The sequence below is a fragment of the Lutra lutra genome, chromosome 6 (genome assembly GCF_902655055.1).
Source record: "Lutra lutra chromosome 6, mLutLut1.2, whole genome shotgun sequence".
NCBI lineage: Eukaryota > Metazoa > Chordata > Mammalia > Carnivora > Mustelidae > Lutra > Lutra lutra.
Window position 1 is genome coordinate 7,421,330 of NC_062283.1, and position 23,046 is coordinate 7,444,375.

The 23,046-nt window shown below is 39.3% G+C and overlaps 1 protein-coding gene, 1 long non-coding RNA gene and 1 pseudogene across 5 annotated transcripts in view; 1 reads left to right on the plus strand and 2 right to left on the minus strand.

Annotated features, from left to right (window-relative positions):
• Positions 1 to 23,046, minus strand: part of CDKAL1 (CDK5 regulatory subunit associated protein 1 like 1) — a 708,279-nt gene that overhangs the window by 296,881 nt on the left and 388,352 nt on the right. For all 3 annotated transcript variants that reach the window (XM_047732825.1, XM_047732823.1, XM_047732824.1), the window contains one exon: positions 10,396 to 10,562. In XM_047732825.1, the coding sequence (XP_047588781.1) occupies positions 10,396 to 10,562 (167 nt within the window). The remainder of the gene's footprint in view (positions 1 to 10,395; positions 10,563 to 23,046) is intronic.
• On the plus strand, positions 1,112 to 20,218 carry LOC125102109 (uncharacterized). 2 transcript variants are annotated; one of them, XR_007128054.1, is made up of 3 exons: positions 1,112 to 1,192; positions 2,926 to 2,995; positions 18,509 to 20,218. It is a non-coding gene; the product is annotated as an uncharacterized LOC125102109 (long non-coding RNA). The 2 variants fall into 2 exon arrangements; XR_007128055.1 differs by lacking the exon at positions 18,509 to 20,218 and adding an exon at positions 3,260 to 3,382.
• On the minus strand, positions 8,532 to 8,611 carry LOC125103344 (uncharacterized; annotated as a pseudogene).

The window sequence follows — 23,046 nt, forward strand, 5'->3', positions numbered from 1 at the left end:
TTCTGTTTGTAACACTTGTTTTTTAACTTATGTAATTTAAAAGACAATGGCATAAAGCACTAATTAGAAATGTGTTGATGAGGGGGGCACGTGGGTGGGTCAGTTGGTTAAGCATCTGACTCGCTTTCAGCTCAGGTTGTGAGCTCAGGGTCATGAGATGGAGCCCCACATCAGGCTCTGTGCTAAGCATGGACTCCCACTTCCCTCTGCCTCCTGCCCTACCCCCGCCACTCACACTCTCTCTCACTAAAGAAAAAAATACAAGAAAGGTGTTGATGGGCATACGTTGTACAAAAATATAATTGGTATGACAACAACAGCACAGAAGGGGAGAGGGAACTAAGGTATACATAAAAGGAAAGTTTTTGTATACTAGTATAAAATTGGTATTAATTCAAAGTAGACTGCTACAAATTAAGGTATTAATTGTAATCATCCAGGAAGAAAATAACTAACTATACACACACACACACACACACACACGGATATTTACATAGATAAAACAACGGAATTAAAATGACATCCTAGAAAATGTCTGTTTACCACAAAACAAGGTGGTTGTGGGTTGCACTGTGTCTCAAAAAAGATATATTGGAGACATCATCCCCAGTACCTGTGAATACGATCATTTGAAACAGGGTCCTCATGGATATCACCCAGTTTAAATGAGGTCAAACTTAATTAAGGTGGGCCCTAACTCAATGACTGGTATCCCTATAAGAAGAGGAAATCTGGACACAAAGACAGAGAGAACGCCATGTGAAGACTGACACAGAAATTGTGGTGACGTGTCTACCAGCCAGGGAATGCCCAAGTCTCCCAGCAGCCACCAGAAGCTAGGACAGAGAAATAGAACAGATTCTCAGTTCAGAGCTTCCATAAAGGAACTGAGCCTGCCAACGCTCTGACTTTGGACCTTTGGCCTCCCAACCTGGGCGAGAGTAAATCTGTGTCATTTTAAGCAGCCTAGTCTGCGCGGTACTTGGTTACATCAACCTTAGGAAACTGACACATGGGCAGTAACAGAAGAATAGAGGAACAAAAAAAAAAGGCTTTGTTGAGGCGGGAAAAAAATGAAGGCTGAATTTTTTTTTTTTTTTTTTTTTTTTTTTACAGTTACACGTTAATCAGGAGACCAATGTCTGAAGTTTCAACTGATCAGAATCGAGGCTGATATTCCATATGACGCGGGGTAACAAGAGCTGATATAAAGCTTGCTTTTTTAAAGATACATTTTAACATGTAATTAGGAAGTTCTTTCTTGGTTGCCGTATATTAGAGAAAGACTTATCCACAGTATTTCTCCGTAATCATACACTGCTTTACATGTGGCAAAGTTTTCAGTGATTTTTAAAAACATACAAAAATACATGCTATTAAAAAAACAAAACCAAACCAGAATGGACTTCCCCCATAAATTAATGAACAATTAATTCAAAATTACTTTCAGCATTATAGTTTGATTTTCTCTGGACCACATACAGCAACTCTGATACTGAAAATGATTGATTACACAGGGACCACTCGTGCCCATTTAATCTTTTTGACAGTTTTGCTCCATGACATGCAAATAAAGGAGTTCTTAACAATAATAATAATTTAAAAACCCTTATGTTTCCAATCTAGGGCACAATCGTTATTTACTGTTAAATGGCATTACAGAATTTCAGAGTTCAATTTTGAAACTTTAACATTTTCATGCCTATTATTATTGTGGTACGCAAAGGAAGATGTGGGGAAAAGAACAGACGCACTCTGGACCTAGGAGAAATAATTTAGTAGATTAGACATGAATAGAAGCAAACTAAGAAACTTCACTCTCTGGAAAATATGCAGAATGTCACTGTAGCATTCTATGAACCATTAACTTCATTACCAACCCTTCTGTTCTACACCGTGAATCATCTGAAAATTCCATTACCCACCTGATATAAAATATGAGGATTTCATTTTACTAAGTGCTGAATTAGCAAGTGCCTAGGGTAGCCTTTCATAAGCTATCAGAGCAAAGAAATCAATAGAGAAATGATCCTAGAATCAAAAGAAAAATATAAAGGAATGACCGTTGATTGCCTTGTGTGTTAGCTGCTCTCTGTGCTTATGAAGGAAAGTCAAACGCAGCCTTTCTCAATGGTTTGAGCATAAGTGACTTCCTAAATTAATGAGGAAGATAAAGCCCACAGATGGTGTATTGTGGTGTTTGAACTATACTAATTTTGACAGGTGACAGGGAAGCCTTCTCAGCTACTCCTGTGAAATTAAGGATTCAGGGGAATGGCAATGTGAAATGCCTTTTAAGATGCAAATTAAACCACATACATATCTAATACCCTCCTTTATAAATGGAAATATACACAGGAATACTAAAAGATGAAATAGGAACATTTGTATGCCATGACTGAAATATGTAAATTTGCAGGCTTCTCAAGTATTCTAGAATATTCCTGAAGTATTCTAGAAAGTATTTCATGTATATAATTCTCTATATATCTAAAGTATACTATATTACATATTATATATATTTAATAAGTATAATATATATTATATAACTTCTAATATGTATGTTCATATATATACACAGAAGTCTTTTGCTTTGTTAAAAGATATCTATAGAGAGAGACATATTTGACCATGGTGTCACTTTCTTTACAGAAGCATTTGCTGGGGCCTTTTCACTTATCATCTTGACACATGTTTTATCCCTATGTACTTTCCCTCTCAGGAAATGTCCTCCCAGGAAAAATTCCCAAAAGAATAAATATCCACATGTTATTGGATTTCATGAGCAATATTCAAAATTTTAGGCCACTGGCAAGGGAAAAATGATATTAGAGATTGAGAAATACAGACAGATTTTACTACAAAGTGGATTAAAGCATCTTCATCGTAACCAAAGATGATCTGATCATTTATACTCCCACACAGGGTCTAGACGCCCGGCTGTGCTATCTGGTAGTTCAGAATGGGGAACTGAGATAGCAGAGAAGCCCACTGGGTAGGTCTCTATAAATCACTGATGGCCATACAAATAGAATTGTTAAACCAATGCATTTTCCATTGTGCTTCCCAGGAAGACAGACGTAACTAATATTTTCAACATGAGGAACGTTCATCCACAAAATGGTTCATTTTCCCCAGAAAACATGGGGACCATAAAATTCCTGATGAAACCTATTGAGTCTGTTGGGTGTGAGGGCAGCCACAAAGAGTCACTTGCGGAGATCCCGACTGTATGTTTCTGAGTTCATTTCTATTCTAGGGCCTTGGGACTGCACAGAAGCGCGAGGCTTCACCACCCAGAAGGAATATTGTAAACTGAGACTAGAGTAAGAAGCAACACGCTATGGAAGTTTTTCGGAGGGGTTGTCGGGTTCGAGAAAAGCTCAGGCTTCTTGTGCAGGGCTAGAGCTCAGAGGCTGGGAGATGACGAGGGATCAAGTGAGGGTCATAGTAATGACAGGGCAGAGATGAAAGGGTCTGAGACGGCCCCACTGAAGCTGTGCTGCTGCTCAGCCTAGGCCCATCCGAGGCTACAGACTGCAGCGTGGGAAAGGAGCCTGCATCACGCTTGCGCGGAGGAGTGTTTTAATTTCATCTGTCATCACAAGTCATCGAGTCATGTGGCAAACAGCGCTGGGCACTGCCCCACATCCTTCCCTGCCCTTCCCTCCCAGCACTCAGCATTAGGCTCCCAGAAAAGCCTTTCAGTATCTGAGGTAGGCTCCCCTCCCCTCGATTTTCAGAAAGGCACAAACTTTGGCTTCCAGTTTCAGACATGTCAGGGACCTCCTGAAATTCACAAATGCCAGGTTAAAAATGAAGCGCTGAGGATTATAATTGGCCGGAAAATGGGAGCCAGATATTTCTGCCATATCTGGATGGCAGACATAGATTTCTCCTCTCCACCTTCTTGCTTAAAATAAATCACCTGGCCTGTCCTTCCATTTATCAAAAAGGGGAAATATTTTATATACAACAGCACAAAGTCTGTTTGCATGTTTTTCTGTTACTCTGAAAAGCATAAGCCATAAGGAAAAATAATTTTAAGGGCCCCCGTGTGAATTACTGACTTCAGTTTAGAAATTCTGTATTGCTTTGACACAACAGAGATACAGCAAGTACGGAAATAAGCTATTATTTTGAAACCATGAGGAAGTTTTTAGAAGTCTGCAAAGCCAAACATATCATTAGTGCTCATAAATTACCATGTGGCATATTTATTGTCTTTTATCAGATAAATTAATTTTGATAAATATCCAATTAGGTTAGAATGCACGATCATTTAAGCAGAAGTAAATATATAAAAATCAAGGGTAGTGGAAAACTGTTGGTCATTACAAGATTTCTCAACCAAAAACAGATACAACACTTTAAATATCACTATTTAGGATCAATCTTACATAACATAACATAAATATACTAAATGTAAATCTTATAAAAAACTGTATGTTTTAACTGAAGCTAAATAAAATGTGGTATAATAGCAATGTGGATAGTAATTTTAGTGATATTTCCCAGAGTAATCTAAATTGAAAAGTAAGTAATCTGATTTGCTCATAACTCTGAATGTAGTTAGGTCCTTAATAACAAGTATTTATTTATGATCCAGATTAATCAACTTGCCCTCTCTGGACCAGGCTGTAAGTGATGTACTAAAATTCAGATACAATTTTAAGATATGTAGGAATCTTAAGGGAGATAACAGTTATTTTAGATTATTCATAACACAGGGAGAACCCAAACAGCTTAGATAAATAAAATCCATAGATCCTTCCCTTATCCCTGCCCGGTCAACAGCTTTAATAACTTTTCCTTATCAGCCAACCCATAAAATGAAAAACAAGACAAATTGCCTGATTTTAATTTCTCCTTCTTGACCATCCACTGCTGACTTCTCTGATGGGAGATTATAAAAAAAAAAAAAAAAAAGAAAGAAAGAAAACAAAATGGGAAAAAAACCCACAACAAACCAGTGAGAGCTAAGGAGCGGGAAGAAGAAAGAAGCTAAGAGCCTAGATGATCTATAAATTAAGTAATCATACAGTGAGCTCATTTGCTCCAGGTAGTTCTAAAGATACTATTTATCATCATGAATCCTAGCAGGGCAAATAAATAAAATGGATCCCTTAGATGGATCTTCCCTCACCATCTCATATCTCCTCAAAGAAGTATGACTCCTAAGCGAGAAACACACGTAACAACCATCCACAAAGTCTTCCAAAACCAGATGCCTGGCACAGACATGAAGCCACTGCCACGTTCAGGAGACAGGCAGTCAAGAAGAGCTAAGCATCATTCTGTCCACATTCATCAGGCCTGTCGTCACAGGCACCAAAGTGCAAAGAGGTGACCAAGATGGTCTCTCCCTAAAGGTGGTGACAGTTCTGTTGGGTTTACACGTTGAGTGAGGGATGCTAGAGCCGGGTGATGAGTGCCCACACAGGGATGCCAGACGGAGGCCAACAGAGCATGGCGGGAATCTGGGCGGCGGTAGAGAGGGCTCTGTGAAAGATGGAGGCAGCAGAAAGCGCCGTACAATCAGACAGGATAAGAAATAGTCCAGGGCGCCTGGGTGGCGCAGCGGGTTAAGCCTCTACCTTCAGCTCAGGTCATGATCTTGGGGTCCTGGGATCCAGCCCCACATCAGGCTCTCTGCTCAGCAGGGAGCCTGCTTCCCCCCCACCCTCTGCCCGTCTCTGCCTACTTGTGATCTCTGTCAAATAAATAAATAAAATCTTAAAAAAAAAGAAAAGAAAAGAAACAGTCCAGGTGCTAGCCAGTTATGTAATCTGACCAATAATTAAAGCGTTCTAAGATGTGGCTTCTATATCAATGAAATCAGGAGAATAACATCTCTATAGGTAGCTTGTTTTAAGAAGGAAAAGAATGTGTAGAAAGCAATCAGCGTGGTTTCCTGAAAATAACGAGCAGTCGACAAACTGTACTGATGTTATTATTAGGCAGTCTTGAAAAAAAGTCCCAGCGATTTCTGGTGCCTGAGGACAGGTAGCCACTGTGCCCCTGCCACTGGCCTCCAGACACCTTGTGGGGTTCACGGGTACCATGTTGCCTGAATTAATCCTTAGCTGTGGGCTACCTACAACCAGGAGGGCAACACGAAGCAACATGGTTCAAGAATGCGCAAGTTCACCAGTCACCCCGCCCTCTGTAAGGTCAGAGTTCACTCAAGAGGAATATGCCCAGGTTATTACCTCCATAATGTCAACAGGAGAGCAAACACAGCACAAAAACCTCTCTCATCGGCCATGGTGGGGGCCATCTATGCGTCAACGCACAGAGCAGCAAACGGCAGTACGTCTGATTCTGTCATTATTACCAACAGTCAACGCGTGGTGGGAACGGAAAGAGCAGAAGTTAAAGTAGAAACTTCAGGAGGATGAAAAAGCCACGGCATACAGGAGACATCGCAGGGTACCAAAGACGTGGGAACACAGGGATGCTTTGGTAGAAGGCATCCTGAGGCCCCCGTATGCCAAGCTAAAGAGCGTATCCTCTTCTTGTGGGTAATGGACAGGTCTGTAAGGTCTTTAAGATGAGCTAATAGGTTTCAATCCATTGTTTTATCTATTGTTTTGACCTCGTGTCCATACTTAGTAAGTACTGCATAAGGTTATACTTAGGTTTCTGCAATTCGAGGATGCTTTTCAAAGATACGTATATGTAAGTACAGTGTTTGAGATCATCTCTTTGTCAGCTATCTCATCATTTAAAATGCATCTCAAATTATTTTATTAAGGCAGGAATATGTTAAAATTAGGGTTTATAGATGTTCCGAAGAACACTTAACTACTTGCCTGTTAAGGATTAAGAATTTTCCTCCTTCCCTTTCATTCGCTACACATTTATTTAATGTCTACTATAAAGTGCCACACGTAATGCTAGACTTTTTTTTTAAGTAGGTTCCATGCTCAACATGGGACTTGAACTCGTGACCCCGAGTTCAAGAGTCACATGCTGTACTGACTGAGCCAGCCAGGCATCCCTAAACTCATGATAAAACCTTAAAAGTACATCCTATGTTAACTATAATATGAATCTTCTGTTCCTATTATCAACAGTCTATTTTTTTTATCAACTATTCTGTTCCTATCATCCATAGATCTATTTTTCCACATTGTACTTTTAAATAATCACAGAAACTTTGATATTTTCCTTTAAATGATTTCACCTTTGTGGGGTATGTGGGTGGCTCAATGGGTTAAGTGTCTGACTCTTGACTTCAGCTCAAGTCATGATCTCAGGGTTGTGAGATTGGGTCCCATGTTGGGCTCCATGCTGGGCACAGAGCCTGCTTAAGATTCCTTCTCACCCTCTGTGCTCCCCACTGCTCTCTTCCTCTCTCTCTCAGAAAAAAAAAAAAAAAAAGAAGAAGAAAGATTTCCCCTTTAAGCTGTTTAACTAAATACATATATACAAAAATAAGCAAGCAAGCTGGTAAGACATTTTAAGGAAGATCGCAAAGTCCAGTGAATGTGAAGTAAACAGAACAATGGAGAAGGAAAAGAGCCTGGTGAAATCCTCTATAATTAAAGTCTGCAGCCTGAAGCATCTTCAGAAACCTGAGAAGGCATTTTCCCACCAATACAATTCTCAAGGAACCCTCACTGTGAGGGTTTTAAAGCATGAGGAGTTGTTTCAAGAGTGGGTTCTTTCTATCCCCACAGTTTAAAAGACATCACCATCTGTCATTCACTGGTGTTATTTTTGTTTTGATTTTTTTTTTCTCCCGTTTCTTTTTTTTATCTTATTGGTGAACTCTCTCCAGCACTCTTTAGATAAGTCAGGTGATTTCAGTAGCGTGCCCTCGGCTTAGTGAGAGGAAAACGAGGAAGCACAATGTATTGGTGGGCACGGGCCGAGGCTCAGCACCGCTTGGCTCCCTTCCCTGACGTCCTGTTTCACATGGGGGGGCCGGGGAAGGCTCTGCAGCTCAGTTCCCTTTCCTGTTACACAATGAATGGTGTGTCTGGGGAACAGGGTGCGCTCTGGGCTCTCCCGCTCAGGGGAGAGTGAGAAGAACTGCCAAGGCCACGGTGTCCAGATGTCAAAGGAAGCTTTTTCAAGCTTGTACTTTCGGGTAGGCATGGGTCTTTTTCCTCTTGTACACTTCGGCTCGTTTGTTTCCTTTTCTCTGTTTTCCCTTGGATTGCTTTCTCCCTTGGTGTGGTGCGACAGGGCTGGGTGACTCCCAGCGTACCAACGGCAGAGGAGTGAGTGGTTTTTCTTCGGGACAAACTCTCATCCTTGAAGTTCACTTACTTTGTCATCTTCTGCAGCCTCTTCTGACCCAAATGTTAAGACTCAAAAGTTTGAGGCTATAGAGGGGGCTCTATAACTTATTTTTTGAAGAAGGCCCTTCCTTGATTCATTCTTGATTCACTCATTTACTGAACCACCACTCGGTCGGGTACACCTGGAGACGGAAATGATGAGGTCCCTGCCTTGTAAAGATGACAGTGGAGGAGGGAAGGCCAACGTGACAGATACCTGACAGCGAGAGGGTTCAAAGGGTAACATCATGACAATCAATTAGCAATAATCGCGCCTCGGATAAACCTCATTGGCTACGATACTGCCACTGCGCAAAGCTACATCATGACAATCAGAACTTGCTGTTACCCCAACCACGACGTATGAACTAAACATCTGGTGTTTTTCCAGGTGAAGTGTAAAGCTATGTTTAGCAACTTCCGCTGATTTCAGAAGCTCTCCTGGAGCATGCGTGTGGAGGTCAACAGCTCCGGCACTTCTTCAGATGCGGGGCAGAGGATCTACTACAAATGCAGCATTGGCTTCCGTAACCTTGCAATTAACAGACGTGCTGAATTCATTTCAAGATGTACTTTATTCAGTCATCTCAGAGCCTAGGCATGATTTTCCCCTTTATGTCTACTCCCTACTTGAACTTTGCTGATTCTAGCACTACGGTTCCCTCGGTCCTCGCTGAGATCTGTTTCAAACCACACATCTAGCATATCGCCCGGTAGGTGCCTCGCATTTACTTCAAATGGAGCAGGACTTGGCCATATTTGATTTTTACAGGAAAGTCACTTGCTTTCTTCAAGTGTTGGGTCACAGGCTTATGTGTAAAGTGACACATCTGCAACTTGCTTTTCAATAGCAAATCTTAACAGTCCCCCACTGTCCAAAGTACTAAAGTTAACCTATCATATCCCTTTACCAAATAGATCGGGCTGGGGGATATGTGAATAACAAAACTGAAACTGCTGGATTTCTTCGCTGTGTATTTGTAATTAACAACCAGATTGCTACTAAATCTGTTTTCAGAATTTCTAAAAGACGTTGCGGACGTAAAGGAGGCTTTTCAGCACAACTTCGACTAGTACAGGCTTCCCATCCAGTCAACAGAAACAGTCTTGCCATTGTTGACTGTTCATTGGAATCTGGGCATTAAATTTTAGCACCTATGCTTGCTTTTAGATTCGGGAATTTTTTTTCCTGCACGAAACAACTGTAAAGGACACAGCAGATAAAAATATAAGCCCTTTGTTTCTATACTTTGCACGTGATTTTCCAATAGCAGTTATCAGATTTCTTATCCAGAACTGTGGGTCCAATGTAATTATTTTATTGCTCAAATAGCTGTCATGAATCCTGGCATGCGCTTTTTCACTTAAATGTCCCTGTTTCTTGCTCATATTTACTGTGGCATTTGTCATCCGATGCCAGGTACTTGGACACGTGTCCATTTTTCTAGCTTCACGGTAAGCTCCTTGAGGGTAAGCGCCTGACCCGGAGAAGGGATACAAATGAGACGAGGCATCTCCCGTCCCCATGACCCCTTCGTGTTCACGGTGACCACGAGAGAATCAAGGAGAGGAATACCAAGCTGTGTCTCTCTAGGATCCCACTTCATCCCTAACCTTCCCCAGACAAAGGGAGGAGATTTAAAACACCCTCACACTTACAGCCCCACACCCTTACCGCCAGGGCGAACAGTGGTTCCGAGACCGTGCTCACGGCCGGATGCAAAATGAATGCAATGCCGTAGCGCGCCTGAACTAGACTAGACCAGGGCACCGAGCGGAGGAACCGAGGCACACTTATGCCACGGGAGTCCGAGGGGCTGCGAAGAAGAAACAAAGAACTGTGACGAGAGGGCGAGCGCTGGAAAACCCAAGCAACGTTAATCAACGGAGAGCAAGCAAAAACAAGATGTGCAGACTGACACAGAGGAGGGTCTGAAATTCTCCACTCATTCTAGTAACGCGGGACCACAGAAAAATGAAATAAAATAATAATGATCATGTGCAAGAGGTTTTAAATGTAACGGTACGATGCTGCTGAGGCTGCCACACTGTCTTGGGCTGGAGCGTGTCTGTGTCAGCAGGGAAATGGGGCGCTTTGCCTTACCTCCAGATGCTCTAAAATATAGGGTGGATTTGTCATGCCAAGCCTCAGCATCGCTCCCTCAGGGATCACTTCAACCAGTTTCCACAGCAGTGCGGGGAGATCGGTGCCAATGTCTCTGCCGTAAGCCCCCGTGTCTTCACTGGTCAACCATATCTCACAAACGCCCTCTGTGAATCAAAGGAGATAATGAACAAATCCGCTGCAGAGCTGTTTCCTTCATCATACAGCTGCTCGCTCTTTTTAATGCAGTATTACTCAACACCATTATGCGGGCAGGCGGGGTATTCAACTGCAGAGAAAAAGCAGCTTATCCCGTGGTGGCACTGGGTTATTAAGTTCATTTTACGAACACCAGAGAGTTACCACAATGCTGTAAATTATCAGTGCGTCCTATGGAGTGATTAACATTCACAGCCAATCAATTCAGCCGCACTTCCTCCGGAGCACTTTGATCAGGACGCAAGCGACAATCCCATCACAATGAAGACCTACTTTCTGGAGCACCGTGAGCCTTGGAACTGAACAGTCACGGCACAGGAGAGGTGCTACCAGGAGTTAACTCACTCATCAGTCAGTCTGTCGCCGACCCAAAGAAAAATGTCAAGTGTAGTTAAGGTTTAACTCACAAATTATTAATTATGAGGTACCCATTTCTCCTGCAGCCACTATTCTAATTTGTTTTCTTTATTCAATTAAGAATAGAGTGCTCTACATTGCGGTGTTCAAAGAAGTCGGTTGCTGTATCAACTAAGTATTTGTGCTGAAAAACCCGTTTACTGACAGCCTGCGTCCTGTTTTCCATCAATCAGACTTTAGGAGAACGCGTGTGTGTTTTGTTGTTACTGTTATTACGGAGAATCCTGACTTCAAATATTATGGCCTAAGCTAACATCCTTTCAAAAATCAAAAAGAAACACGTCTGGATAACCTAGTATTATTTAAATCGAGTAAAAGAGAGTTAGCAAGAGCCACCCAGGTTTTCAGAACCTTTCTGAAAGCATATTCGATTAAAGGATTAGCCTATTTTAAAAGGCCAAATGATTCACACAAAGCTAAGACCAACAGTCAAACAGGCCTGTGAAATTTGTTCATGCTAAAGTGATTTGTTGCTTCAGAAGAACCTCGGCACACGCACCAGGCCCACAAAGACGACAGCCTGACCCAAAAGTATACATTTCTAGAAAGAGTCTTCAAATTATAATTTTAAATTGTCCTCAGTTGATGGAAGAGAAGAATTAAAAAAAAAATACATTTAAATATTCCCAGCCAAGGGAGACAACAAACAAAACACATGGCTTTTGTGTGAATGTGAACCTAAAAACCTACAGAAAAGAGAAGCGGAAAGTAAAGACTTTTACTCTCTTTAATGCCTTCCACAGAGGTGGAAAAATACACATGAAGCTGAGATCTCCAATAAGTACTCTTTCCTCTAGAATAAGAGATATATTTACTTTACCCAAAACCAGCCAAACCACATAACAACATGTTTCACTTTTCCCTAGGGTCTATCTTTCTGAGACATGCACATCCTCAGACACACCCGTACAACACAGAAAATACAAGGATAGAAACAAAATTTTAGTTTCCTGCAATTAAAGAATCAATAACTTAGCATAGAGAACTGGAGGCATCAAGACAAAAACAAAAACAAAAACAAGAAAACAGCCCTATTTAAAAAGTTGGAGATGTTTTCAGAATCTGCAAATCAGTAGTCCTGTGAATACACCGGTTTTCTCTATTTCAATTAAATATGTAGTTCCAGAAATCAATAAACATTTGCTTAGTTTTAATCATTTAATAAAAACTTTTCTCTTCAAAAGGAATAGTCTGCCATGCTCATAGGTTACCTTTGTAGTCAGACAGTTTTATAAATATTCCCAGCACATGGAGTAAATATTTTTCTATTTTAAGAAGGGTTGCAATCAGTGGTATTATCTTTATTTGAATATTACATATGCCATCAGACAGTGGACTCCTACAACCTTTTTTCTCCCCCCGGTTTGTTTTTAATCTTATCACAAAATCCACTCCAGGAAAAGAGATGGCTAAGTAACAGCATATACGGATTTTAAAACACTCTGAAAGAGGTTATAAAAACAGGACATTATCCCTGATTTTCCAGTTACTGGCACTTGAGCAACACAATATGAATATTTTAAAATGAACAGAATAATTTTAATTTATAATTTTTCCATCCAAATGGTTCCATGTTACGCCTTATGTAGAGAGAGCGAGTTCCTGGAACAGTGCCTTGCTGTTGCTAGATGAATATAGAAGGGGGAAAAATCACTATGAATAGGAATGGAAATAACATCCATGCAGAAAACAGCAGCCAGCTCTTAAAGCCGCATAGGTGGGGACCAATAGCCCCCTGGTGGGCTGAAACTTCAAATTAAATCACATAAAGAGGAAGCAGCTGTAACACTAAATCAGAGCAACAACAGGAATAATGGTCTTGATGTCTCCAAGATCAAGGCTGCTAAAATGCTCTTTATAACAGCAACCTGGGTTAAAACATAGTGAAATGAGAGCACATGTGCAAAATGTGAAATCCCAGGACTTTTGGCAAAGCGGGCCTTGCCAATTCCCTCCCAAAACGTGTCAAAGTTGATTCTGCTCTTAATCAACGTGAGAAAGTCGGATTTTGCAAGGTTCTATCTCAAGAATTCCAATGAGTTCTGATCCTTCCAATCGTGAGGATATAGAAAGTCATCTCACACTAACGGTGAAGCTAAATGCGGAATCCACTCCCTGCCATCCTTTTCTCTGGGAAGTCTGGTGATTACTCACTGTGCAAGCGGTTCCTGTCAGGTCCGCTTGCATCTGAATTCACCAGGGGAAGTGCAGGCTGCAGTCTGTGATCACTAATGGAGGCTGGGACACATGCATGCTTCTAGTCGCACACTTAATTGGCTATACTTATGGACAGAAGGGCTTGCCTAAACAGCTTCATTCCTTGAGGACTTCGGTTATGAGCTATATTCCTTTGCACATTCGTTTCTTTATTGGTCTATCAAACATTTATTAAGCCCTTCCCTACTATGTGCCCTGCATCAATTCCAGCTCATGACAGATATGGATTCATCATTAAGCTTCTGTGAGCTAACACTGGCTATTATCCAGGAGCTGGCAAGGGGACATTAACAGACACCCTGGGAACTTCACATACATCCCTATCAGTGGTGGGGGCAGGGGGGCGGGGTGAGCGGGAGGCGGGGAGTGCGGGGGGGGGGGGGGGAGGGGGGGGGCGGGGACTGGAGAACACAGCCCCAGACACCAGAATGAGAGGCTAGCTGGGCTTACTCAGGGGGGAGGATGATGTCAGCCACAATGAGATAGGCCCAGTCTGCTCTCCAGCATGGACTGTGATGAATACGTGTCAGGAAAACAAACACATGAAAAAAAAAAAAAAAAGATGCAAGCAGGAAGAACTGAGATAAGAGGAATGAATGCCCAGTAGAAACTCCCAGGCCTGTAAAAATAAACACGTGCAAAAAAAGGAAAGTAGGCGGTGGAAAAGTAGGACAGAAATTAGCTTTTTATAAGCATCTGAGGAGAGATTTTACTTTTTCCTAAAACTGTTTATCCATCTGATTTTTGTTTTCCTGAGATTGTTCATTTTGCCTTTTCTAATGAACATCAGGCTCATCAGATCATCTATCTTCCATTTGTTGTTGTTAATTCTGGTGAAAAGATGAGCAAATACTAGGAAGGAATGAAATGTGTCTTACCAGGGAAAGTCCTCTAAAAGTTCAATTATTAGAATCCATTATCATTTTGCCCAAGTAATTACGGACCAGCCTACAGTTGAAATGCACAATATTTTGCCCGAATGGAGAACCACCCCCACAGCTGGATTCTGATCTTTGCTCCAGAGAAATCTGAGATGACAGAGGACAGAAAAAGGAGAAGACATAAAAGATTAACCAAAAAAAAAAAAAAAAAAAGATAATATCCTCAATAAAAGAGTCTCACGACAATGAAAATCCTTTTTGAAAATCAAACTTTGCCAAAACTCAATTTCAAAAGCTTAGGACTCACTGTAACTGGCCCTATGTAGGGGCTTCAATGTAGTAGATGCAAATATGGGCAAAGACTGATTTCATCTAATCAGAGAACTGATTTTTTCCTCCAGTGGCTCTGGCTTTATCGTTTGGAAAATTTCTACCACACAAAGGTGATTCATTTGTTCCACTAGGAATAGAGTCTCTAAAAGTAAGGATTACAAAAACAGGAAAACTGTAAACAGTGATTAATGGGATCAAAAGGGAACGACAGCAGATAGCCAGAAGATCTTTATCCACGACAAACAATTTTTAAAAAAAGTTCACCTCAAAATCTGCTAAGTCTTTCTTCTTCGGAACACGCTTACCATCCTCTTCTCCTTCTGTCTTGTTCCCTTCGTGCCTGCCTTTGCCCTTCCCTTCCTTCTCTTTTTCCACCAGCCCATTCCAGAGCTCAATTTCCATCTTCCTCAAAGGCCAATAAGGAATATGAATTAAAAACAGAGTATGTTGTATTTATTTAATATGCATTCAATTCTCTCCTCTTAATTCCAGATCCTCTGTTTTAAGGATGACAAGGGCACATTAATTAGATTTTTATGGTTTGTCTTTTTCTTAAAAAAAAAACTTAAAAAATTCACAAATAGGGGTGCCTGGGTGGCTCAGTGGGTTAAAGCCTCTGCCTTCGGCTCAGGTCATGATCCCAGAGTCCTGGGATCGAGCCCCGCATTGGGCTCTCTGCTCAGCAGGGAGCCTGCTTTCTCCTCTCTCTCCCTCTGCCTGCCTCTCTGCCTACTTGTAATCTCTGTCTGTCAAATAAATAAATAAATAAATCTTAAAAAAAAAAAGAAAAGAAAATTCACAAATAACTATGAGTCTCTGATTAAGCACTGGAAGGGTCATGGAAATTTCTTCAGTGGTGATGTTTTTAAGTAATAATATATATAGCCAGTCCTCCACCTAATCAATCTATTCACTTAATAGTGAATTAGACAATATAACTTCTTTGATCCCTCTAATCCTATTATTGGATGCTCAAGGGTTTTGTAAAACAAACAAACAAACAAACAAACACCGCTGAAATGACAATATTATTAAAGATAGCATCATAACAGGACCAACCATGACTATCCTGGATAGAACAATGACATACCATCAATTACCTCATTCTTCAACTATATTGTTTATACTATTGCAAACTAACAAAAGTTATCACAGGCATGAAGGTGTTTTTGCTAACTTTTTATTTTGAACAATGTTACATTTATAGAAAAATCTCAACAGTAGTACACCAAACAACTAACACACATACTTGGGTTTGTTTGTTTCTTTGTTTGTTTGTTTTTCCCTGAGAGTTAGTTGTGGACGTTGTAGCACTTTAAATCTCAATATGTCAGCATGTACCTTCTGAGATCAAGAACACTCTGTCTCATAATCACAACACAATCACCGTTCTCCGCAAACCTACCACCGGACATCACTCCCACTGTAGGTGAACTGAATTCCTTGTACTTCTTTGTGCAAGTCCTGCTGCTCAGGCCTCCGTGAATTCGCATATGCTGTTCCCTCTAAAGTGTCTTCTACTCTTTGCATAATGAATACAACCTTAAGAGAAATTTTCTTGACCACCCAGACTAATTTTGATGCTCCTGTTCTGTGCTCCCAAGCATCTTATATAAAATTTTGTATCACAATGCATTATAGTTAGTGGTTCGTTAGGATGGAAGCATCTCCAGACAGAGGTACCAAAACCTCACTAACAAATGAATGCCTAAGACTTACTACACTGCATAACACATAGGAAGCATGCGACAAATTTTGGTTCCATATACATATGGATGTACATGTGTACATGTACATAGAGTATGTGCACAGGGGTATACTACATTCTGTATCAGGCAGTAAGGAAATAACAAATTTTCTTTGGACAATATGGAAATGCAGCTTGAATGCGGCAAAGTGTGTTATACCGTCTCTTAAGTTCTCCATAAGATCAGCAGCCTTACTTAAAATTTCCTATTATCCTATAAGGACAACTGGATAGCACAGCAGGTGAATATAAATTTTTTTTTTAACCTAAAAGTAAGATTTTCCACTTATAGGTAAGTTCAGAGAGATCAACTATCCGCAAGACAATTAAACTTTAAAATTATCTTTTTTATTGCGTTAATAGCAAGAGTTGACAGAGTATTTGCAGAGCACCCTGACCTCTGTGATTACAATGCAACACAGAAGAGAAGTTGTTGACATAAATTGATCATGTTGTCGTTAAACAAAAGCAACCTGTTTAATTTATTTCTTTCGAAAGGTCATAATCAGAGAGAATACTGTTTATTTTCATACTTCTACAAGAATCTGGAAATAATGGAAAGCTAAAAGCAAACTAAACAACACAAAAGGATGACACACTTTCTGAAAACAAGGCATCTGACTCCCCAGGCTCCAGAACCCGCAGTAAACCTCAGTGAGGGAGATTAAGTTTATCCTAATCCCAGTGTGTTTTAGGCCATATATGGGCTTTTCTAATGCCCCTAGAGAGGACCCAGACAGGAGTGTCTATGAATGGGACCTCTGGTATTTTAGCAGGATATGCAGAGAGATGTTCTATGGTCTTTAAAAAAATCACAACCGCTTCAACTCCCAGAAGTCCAAACATTACAGATAGAAAAGGAAGTCAGAAGAGGGAGAAAAGAACAAGAAGTCCACAACACAGTATCCTGTGCTCAGAAAAAAATTAGTATCAGGTGATCGTAGAGATGTTTAAAAATTCCTCTAGATTCCAAGACGAAGTTCAAGAGTTACAGAATAGTTTAGAGCATAAAAGAAACTAAAGAAGCAAAGCATTTTGCACTACCTGGGCCAATGAACCCAACTACAGAATGAAGGACAAATAGAACTTAAATTTTAAAAGGACAGAATATCTTTATGACTAATGTTTTATGGTCCCAAATGTCTTTCCCCAAAGTGAACTACACCAAATCTATAGTCAAGTGGGACTAAAAATACTGCAGCTATCTTTACGGAAATTCGACCTTGAATGTAAAACTTAAAAATTAATCATTTCAAGGGCTTAAATGGCAGATACAGCTTTCTACTTTCTATCACATTCTTCGATTCAGTTTGGAGGTGCATGAGGAGGACAGCGTAGGTGTTCTAACACAAATAACACAACATCCATCCATTCACTCATTCATCGCTCATTCTTCATCTAGCAAGTATCTGTTGAGTATTTTAATGTACCAGACACTGTGCTAGATCTTGAGTGAAATTTATTCACATGAGGGATATAATAAACTAAAAGATGAATAATATACTGTCAAGTATGAGTAAGTGCTATAAGATGTCTAAAAGCAGGAGAAAGAATGAGTGATAACGTGGTGGGTCAGGACATTACTTTTGACAAGGAGTAGTTGAGGAAGACTCAGGATAACGCGAACCATGCATGAACCAAGGCCATGCACCACGTGCAATTAGCTGAAGGAGGGGCACTCGCAGCAGAGGGAACCTAAGATCCAGCATCAGCATGTTTACGGTTCCCAGGCAACCACAACGAGGTCAGTGTGGTTGGGGTGACGTGCTGTCAGAGAGGAATTTGTGGTGAGAAAGAATTAGAAGATGGGAGCCAGTGGGGGCATGAGGTTCAAGTTCACCAAGCAGAGCTAAGGAAACAAAAATTACATGTTGATAACCTATTCACTGTCATGGGCAATGAATATGCAACATGTATATTATACTTGCTAGTGAAAGTTCTCAATAACTCTGTGTTTTAAGATATTTTCGTGTGTAAGCTCATGAATATTCGGTGCCATTTCAGAATTCTCAAATCACTATATTTGGTAGATAAGAAGAAACAGGAAAAGGAGTAACAGTTAAGGTCAATGTCCAGTCTATCTTAAGGAAATTACCTTCTTTTGCTCTTTTTTGGGAGGGAGAATTTGTTATAACTGATCAAAATGCCTGAAATCAGACTCACAAAATTAAACAGGAACAAGTAAAAAGGAATCTAAGACCAGTGACGCATATAGGCCAGTAAGTTGGTAGCACCAAGAGGGAAAAGAGGGAAAGGAGCTGGTGCTGGCCTTTTTATCTATTCTGTTTCCCTTCAACAGAACCTAAAGATTACTAAGGAGACCCCAGCTTCTATCTTCACATCATTTAAGTTGACATCCAACAAACCAACATTTGCCAAAAACTCAGTCTCCAGAGTCTCAGCCACTGCTACAATCTCAGAAGGAGGAACAAATAAGAACAAGTACAATAAAATCCTTTGTTATGAGGCAGGAAAAAATTCATTTTTCCTTCATTAAAGAAAAAAAAGGATCATCCCCAAGAATCTACTACCCACACACCAAGTAACTATAGTGACAAATAGCATAATTCAGTTCAGTTTGGCTCCTTTTAGCTACTATACTTCGGCAACTGACCAAAAAAGTGGGTTAAAATATTCTTTAAGTGTACCTTTATCAGGTCTGATGTCATCGAAATCTGAAGATTTTTTTTCTGGTGAACAGAAAGTTAAAAAAAAGGCCGGGTGGGGGGCGAGGGATTGGATGATGAGAACTGTCCCTACATAATGAAAGATTGAGGTGCAACTCTACGAAAAGAAAATATTTTAAAGTTTAGAAGTTCTGTGGAAAAGCAAGTAGTTGTGTCTTAAGGAAAAAAGAATAACCAGAATATGAAGGTTTGATACATACCCCACTTATCAAAGATTTAATGGTCAGATACCTGTTCAATTCAAAATTTCTAAAAAGAAATTGCAGGTGGTATTAATAAAAGGTGATTTTACCACCTATTATACTAAAATAACATATATACCAATAATCAACTCTGTAACTTGAGCAAACCATGCTAATCAAAATTTTATCTACCAATGGGTATTTCAGCGGAGGAATATATAACATCCAGTATAAATTGTGGACTCTGGTCATACTGATGACAACACAAAATTTTAATTAAAAGGAAATATAGTGAGGACTCCCATTTCCACGCACAAAGAATTAACTATTACAGGAACTGCCTCAATGCTATAAAACAACTAGAAAAAGTGGTAACATGTATGAAATAACAATCACCAGATGAGTAATAACGGGCAGTAAGGGACTGTGATTTTTGAAAGAAGCAGACAAGGAGAATCCTATAATTACCCATCTTACTTCCTAAAGGCATTTTCTAGGCCACAGTGCAGGAAAGGGGAAAGCAAACAGAGCCCAAAGATCTTGCTGAGTTGAGAAGAAAGAGATTGAAACTCAGAAAGCTAGACTACACGGGTTTAAATATTATAGACAAAAGAGGTGCACAGAGATGGAGCTCCAAAGATCAGCTGAGGGCTCCCCTCAAGTTCTGGGCTGAGTAATATCTGGACATGCATGAGAGGAAACTAAATCCCAAGGCTGGCGAAAGAGCAAAGCAGTGGGCCACGCAAGTCTTAGGAGTCATGCAGGACCAGGAATGATTTGTGTTCCCAGAAGTCAACGGAAAGATCTTAGAATATGTGACTGAAGGGATAGAGTCCTTAGAAGGCTATTTTGCCTTCATGGTTGAGAAAAATTTGTGTTCTACTAGAACCTGCTCTGGACCTATACTAACAGACCTTAAAAGAAAGCCCCCCCAAATTAAAGTAATTTCAAATAACTGAATTCTGTGAAAGAACAAAGTCCAAAACTCTTTAATGGAAAACAACAAAATCTAATGTTCAACAACATGAAATTTAAAATGCCCAGCATCCAAACAAAAATTATCAGGCATGCAGACAGGAAAGAAAACACTGACTACATTTATAATCAGGAGAAACACCAATCAATAGGAACAGAGTCATAAATTACAGAGATGATGAAATTAGCAGACAAGGACGCTAAAACAGCTATTGTAAATGTGGTCCATATCCTGAGAAAATGTGAACATGATGAGAAAAGAAATAGAAGATATTAGAAAAAGACGCTACCGAAACTTCCAGGGATGAAGTTGAAAACAGAGCGACACAAACTATCCAAAATGAAGCAAAGGGAGAAAGAATGGAGAGTAAGAATGAGCAGAGAACAATACCAAACCAAATTACACACACATAATTAGATTCCCTGAAATAATGGCTCAATTATTTCCAAATTTGGTGAGAAGTATAAACCACAAATTCAAGAAACTCAATCAACCTCAGTAAAATAGAGATAAAGAAAAGCACACCAAAGTGCATTAAAAACAAATTGCTTTAAAAAAAGAAAAAGAGTAATAAAGAGAAAATTTTAAAAGCTATTGGGGGGTGAAAAGAGTGAGGACGACACTGCACAGAGGCTCAAACATAGCACAGAAAACTTTTTGTCAGAAACCGTGCAATCCAGAATGCAACAGAGAGACATCCACAAAATACTGAAAAACTACCCTAGGCTTTTGTATTCAATGAAAATTAAAAAATAGCTATTAATATGAGGGCATAATAAAGACTATAGACAAAGCTGAGGGAATTCATTACCAGCAGACCATTAGTCTAAAGAGTAAGAAAAAAAGATCTTTAAGCAGAAAAGAAATGATTCCAGATGGAAAGAAGAGCACCAGAAAATACACAAAGGAAAGGACAGTATCAGAAATTGGTAAACTTGTGGGTATATAGAAAAGCTGTTTTTCTCACTTTTTATCAGTTCAAAATATAATTGACTGCTTAAAGCTAAAATAACACCAATATATTGTGGGGTCTATATGCAAAAAAAAAAAAAAAAAAACACAAAAAAGAGAAGGAAGGAGGTAACGGAAGTATATAAACGGAAGTATATAATTATAAGGCTCTCATACGATAATGAAAGAGTGCCATATTATTTAAAGGCTGACTGTGTGTGGTAAGTCAAATGTGTATATATGAACCCTTGAGCAGCCCACAATCAGTCAGTCAAACAGAGGTATAGCTTACATGGGATTAGTGGAGATAAAATGGAATCATAATACTTAATCCAGAAGAAGATAGGAAAAGAAGAAAGAAGAAATGGTGGGAATTATAATAAACTATGGATGGAATCATGGAAAGATACACACAGGAGACTTCAATATTATCTTTAGTTTTTAAAAAGGTCTGAATTGAATATGATAAAATGTTAGAATTTGATACAACTAGTAATTTTTTAACTGTTAGCTTCTAACTAATTGTGTTAATTTTATATATTTTGGAAATGTTTTATAATTAAAATGTGAACAAGTAATAGTCCTTGTGATTAAGTAAATATTGGTAAAGTCCATCTTTTTTTTCTGTTTCATAAAACACTTGAAAAGAAGCTAAATCAACCAACGAAGTCAGTATGCTTTAATTTAAGTGGTTCTATAAGCATAATTAAGTGCAATGACCTTTATTAAATTCTGCTATCTGAGGCTACTCTAGATAGCTAATATTCAGTATTTAAAAATAGAATGTTAACTCTCCTCTAGCCTAAGGGGAAAATGTGAATGCCACTGAAAAATAACCATCTTGCAGGGGTAAAAATGATAATTTCTTATTTCTCCATTTTTCAAAGAAAGATAAAATACAGTTGTTTGGTGACACTGAGGAGAACAACAACCCAATACTCCAATGACCTCGTCTTTTTCCTTGCCCCAATTATTCCAATTCAGGGCTCTCTAATCTGTCTCCAGATATGATATAAGACTTTAATAATTCTATCCTTGAGAGTGAATTAAGATCACTTTTCTCTTCTCTTCGTGATCTACCAACTGGCCACTCACCATGATTCACTGAAAACAGATTCCATTCGATTTTTTTTTGTTTTGGGTACTATGCCTAACACAATGCATATTAGGATAATTAATCGATGTACTTGAGTAACAAACACAAAGGTAATTGTAAAAATCACATTTGTCCGGTTAGAAAATGCAAGACTTTATTCACCTCATTTTATAAACAGAGACTCTGAGGATCAGAAAGATTAAATGGACTTTCCCAAAGTTATATAAAACCAGTAGTAGAGCAGGGAAAAGAATTAATATCTTAACTACCAAGAAAGGAACTCGAACATAATGCCAATTCAGTGAATCAAAGACAACCTCTATACAACTTTGACTATAATTATGGCAATATGACAAGTACCAACTAAAATCACAAAAGAAAGAAAGCTTTAGTAGCATTAAAAATAAGAAATGACGGAAGAAAACCAAAACAAAGCATAAATAAATAATGAGACGCATTAAGAGTATCAGCCTGAGCTATCCAATATGGTAGCCATCAGCCATATGTGGCTAAGGAGCACTCAAAATACAATTAGTGCAGACTGACCTGTGCTGTACGTGTACAAATGCTGAAGCTATGAAAAAAGTATTTAAATATTAAGAATGTTTATACTGATTATAAGTTGAAATGATTACATATGCATACACTGGGTTAATTAAGAGATCTTCTAAAATAAATTTAACCTGTATCTCGTGACTTTTCTTAACGTGGCTAGCTAAACAGTTTAGATTACTTACATGGTTCACATTATATTTTTATTGGATAGCACTGTCACACAGCCTGTACAACTATCTACAATGAAGAACTGAAAGAATTAATATGAACTTCAACTTTAATTATACTTTCTCCTAAATAATCAAGAAAAAACTAAAAACTCTTCAGTTAAATAGCCTGATAGGTAAAAGATGTTATACCTTATATATTTTATATTTCATTTACTTATGC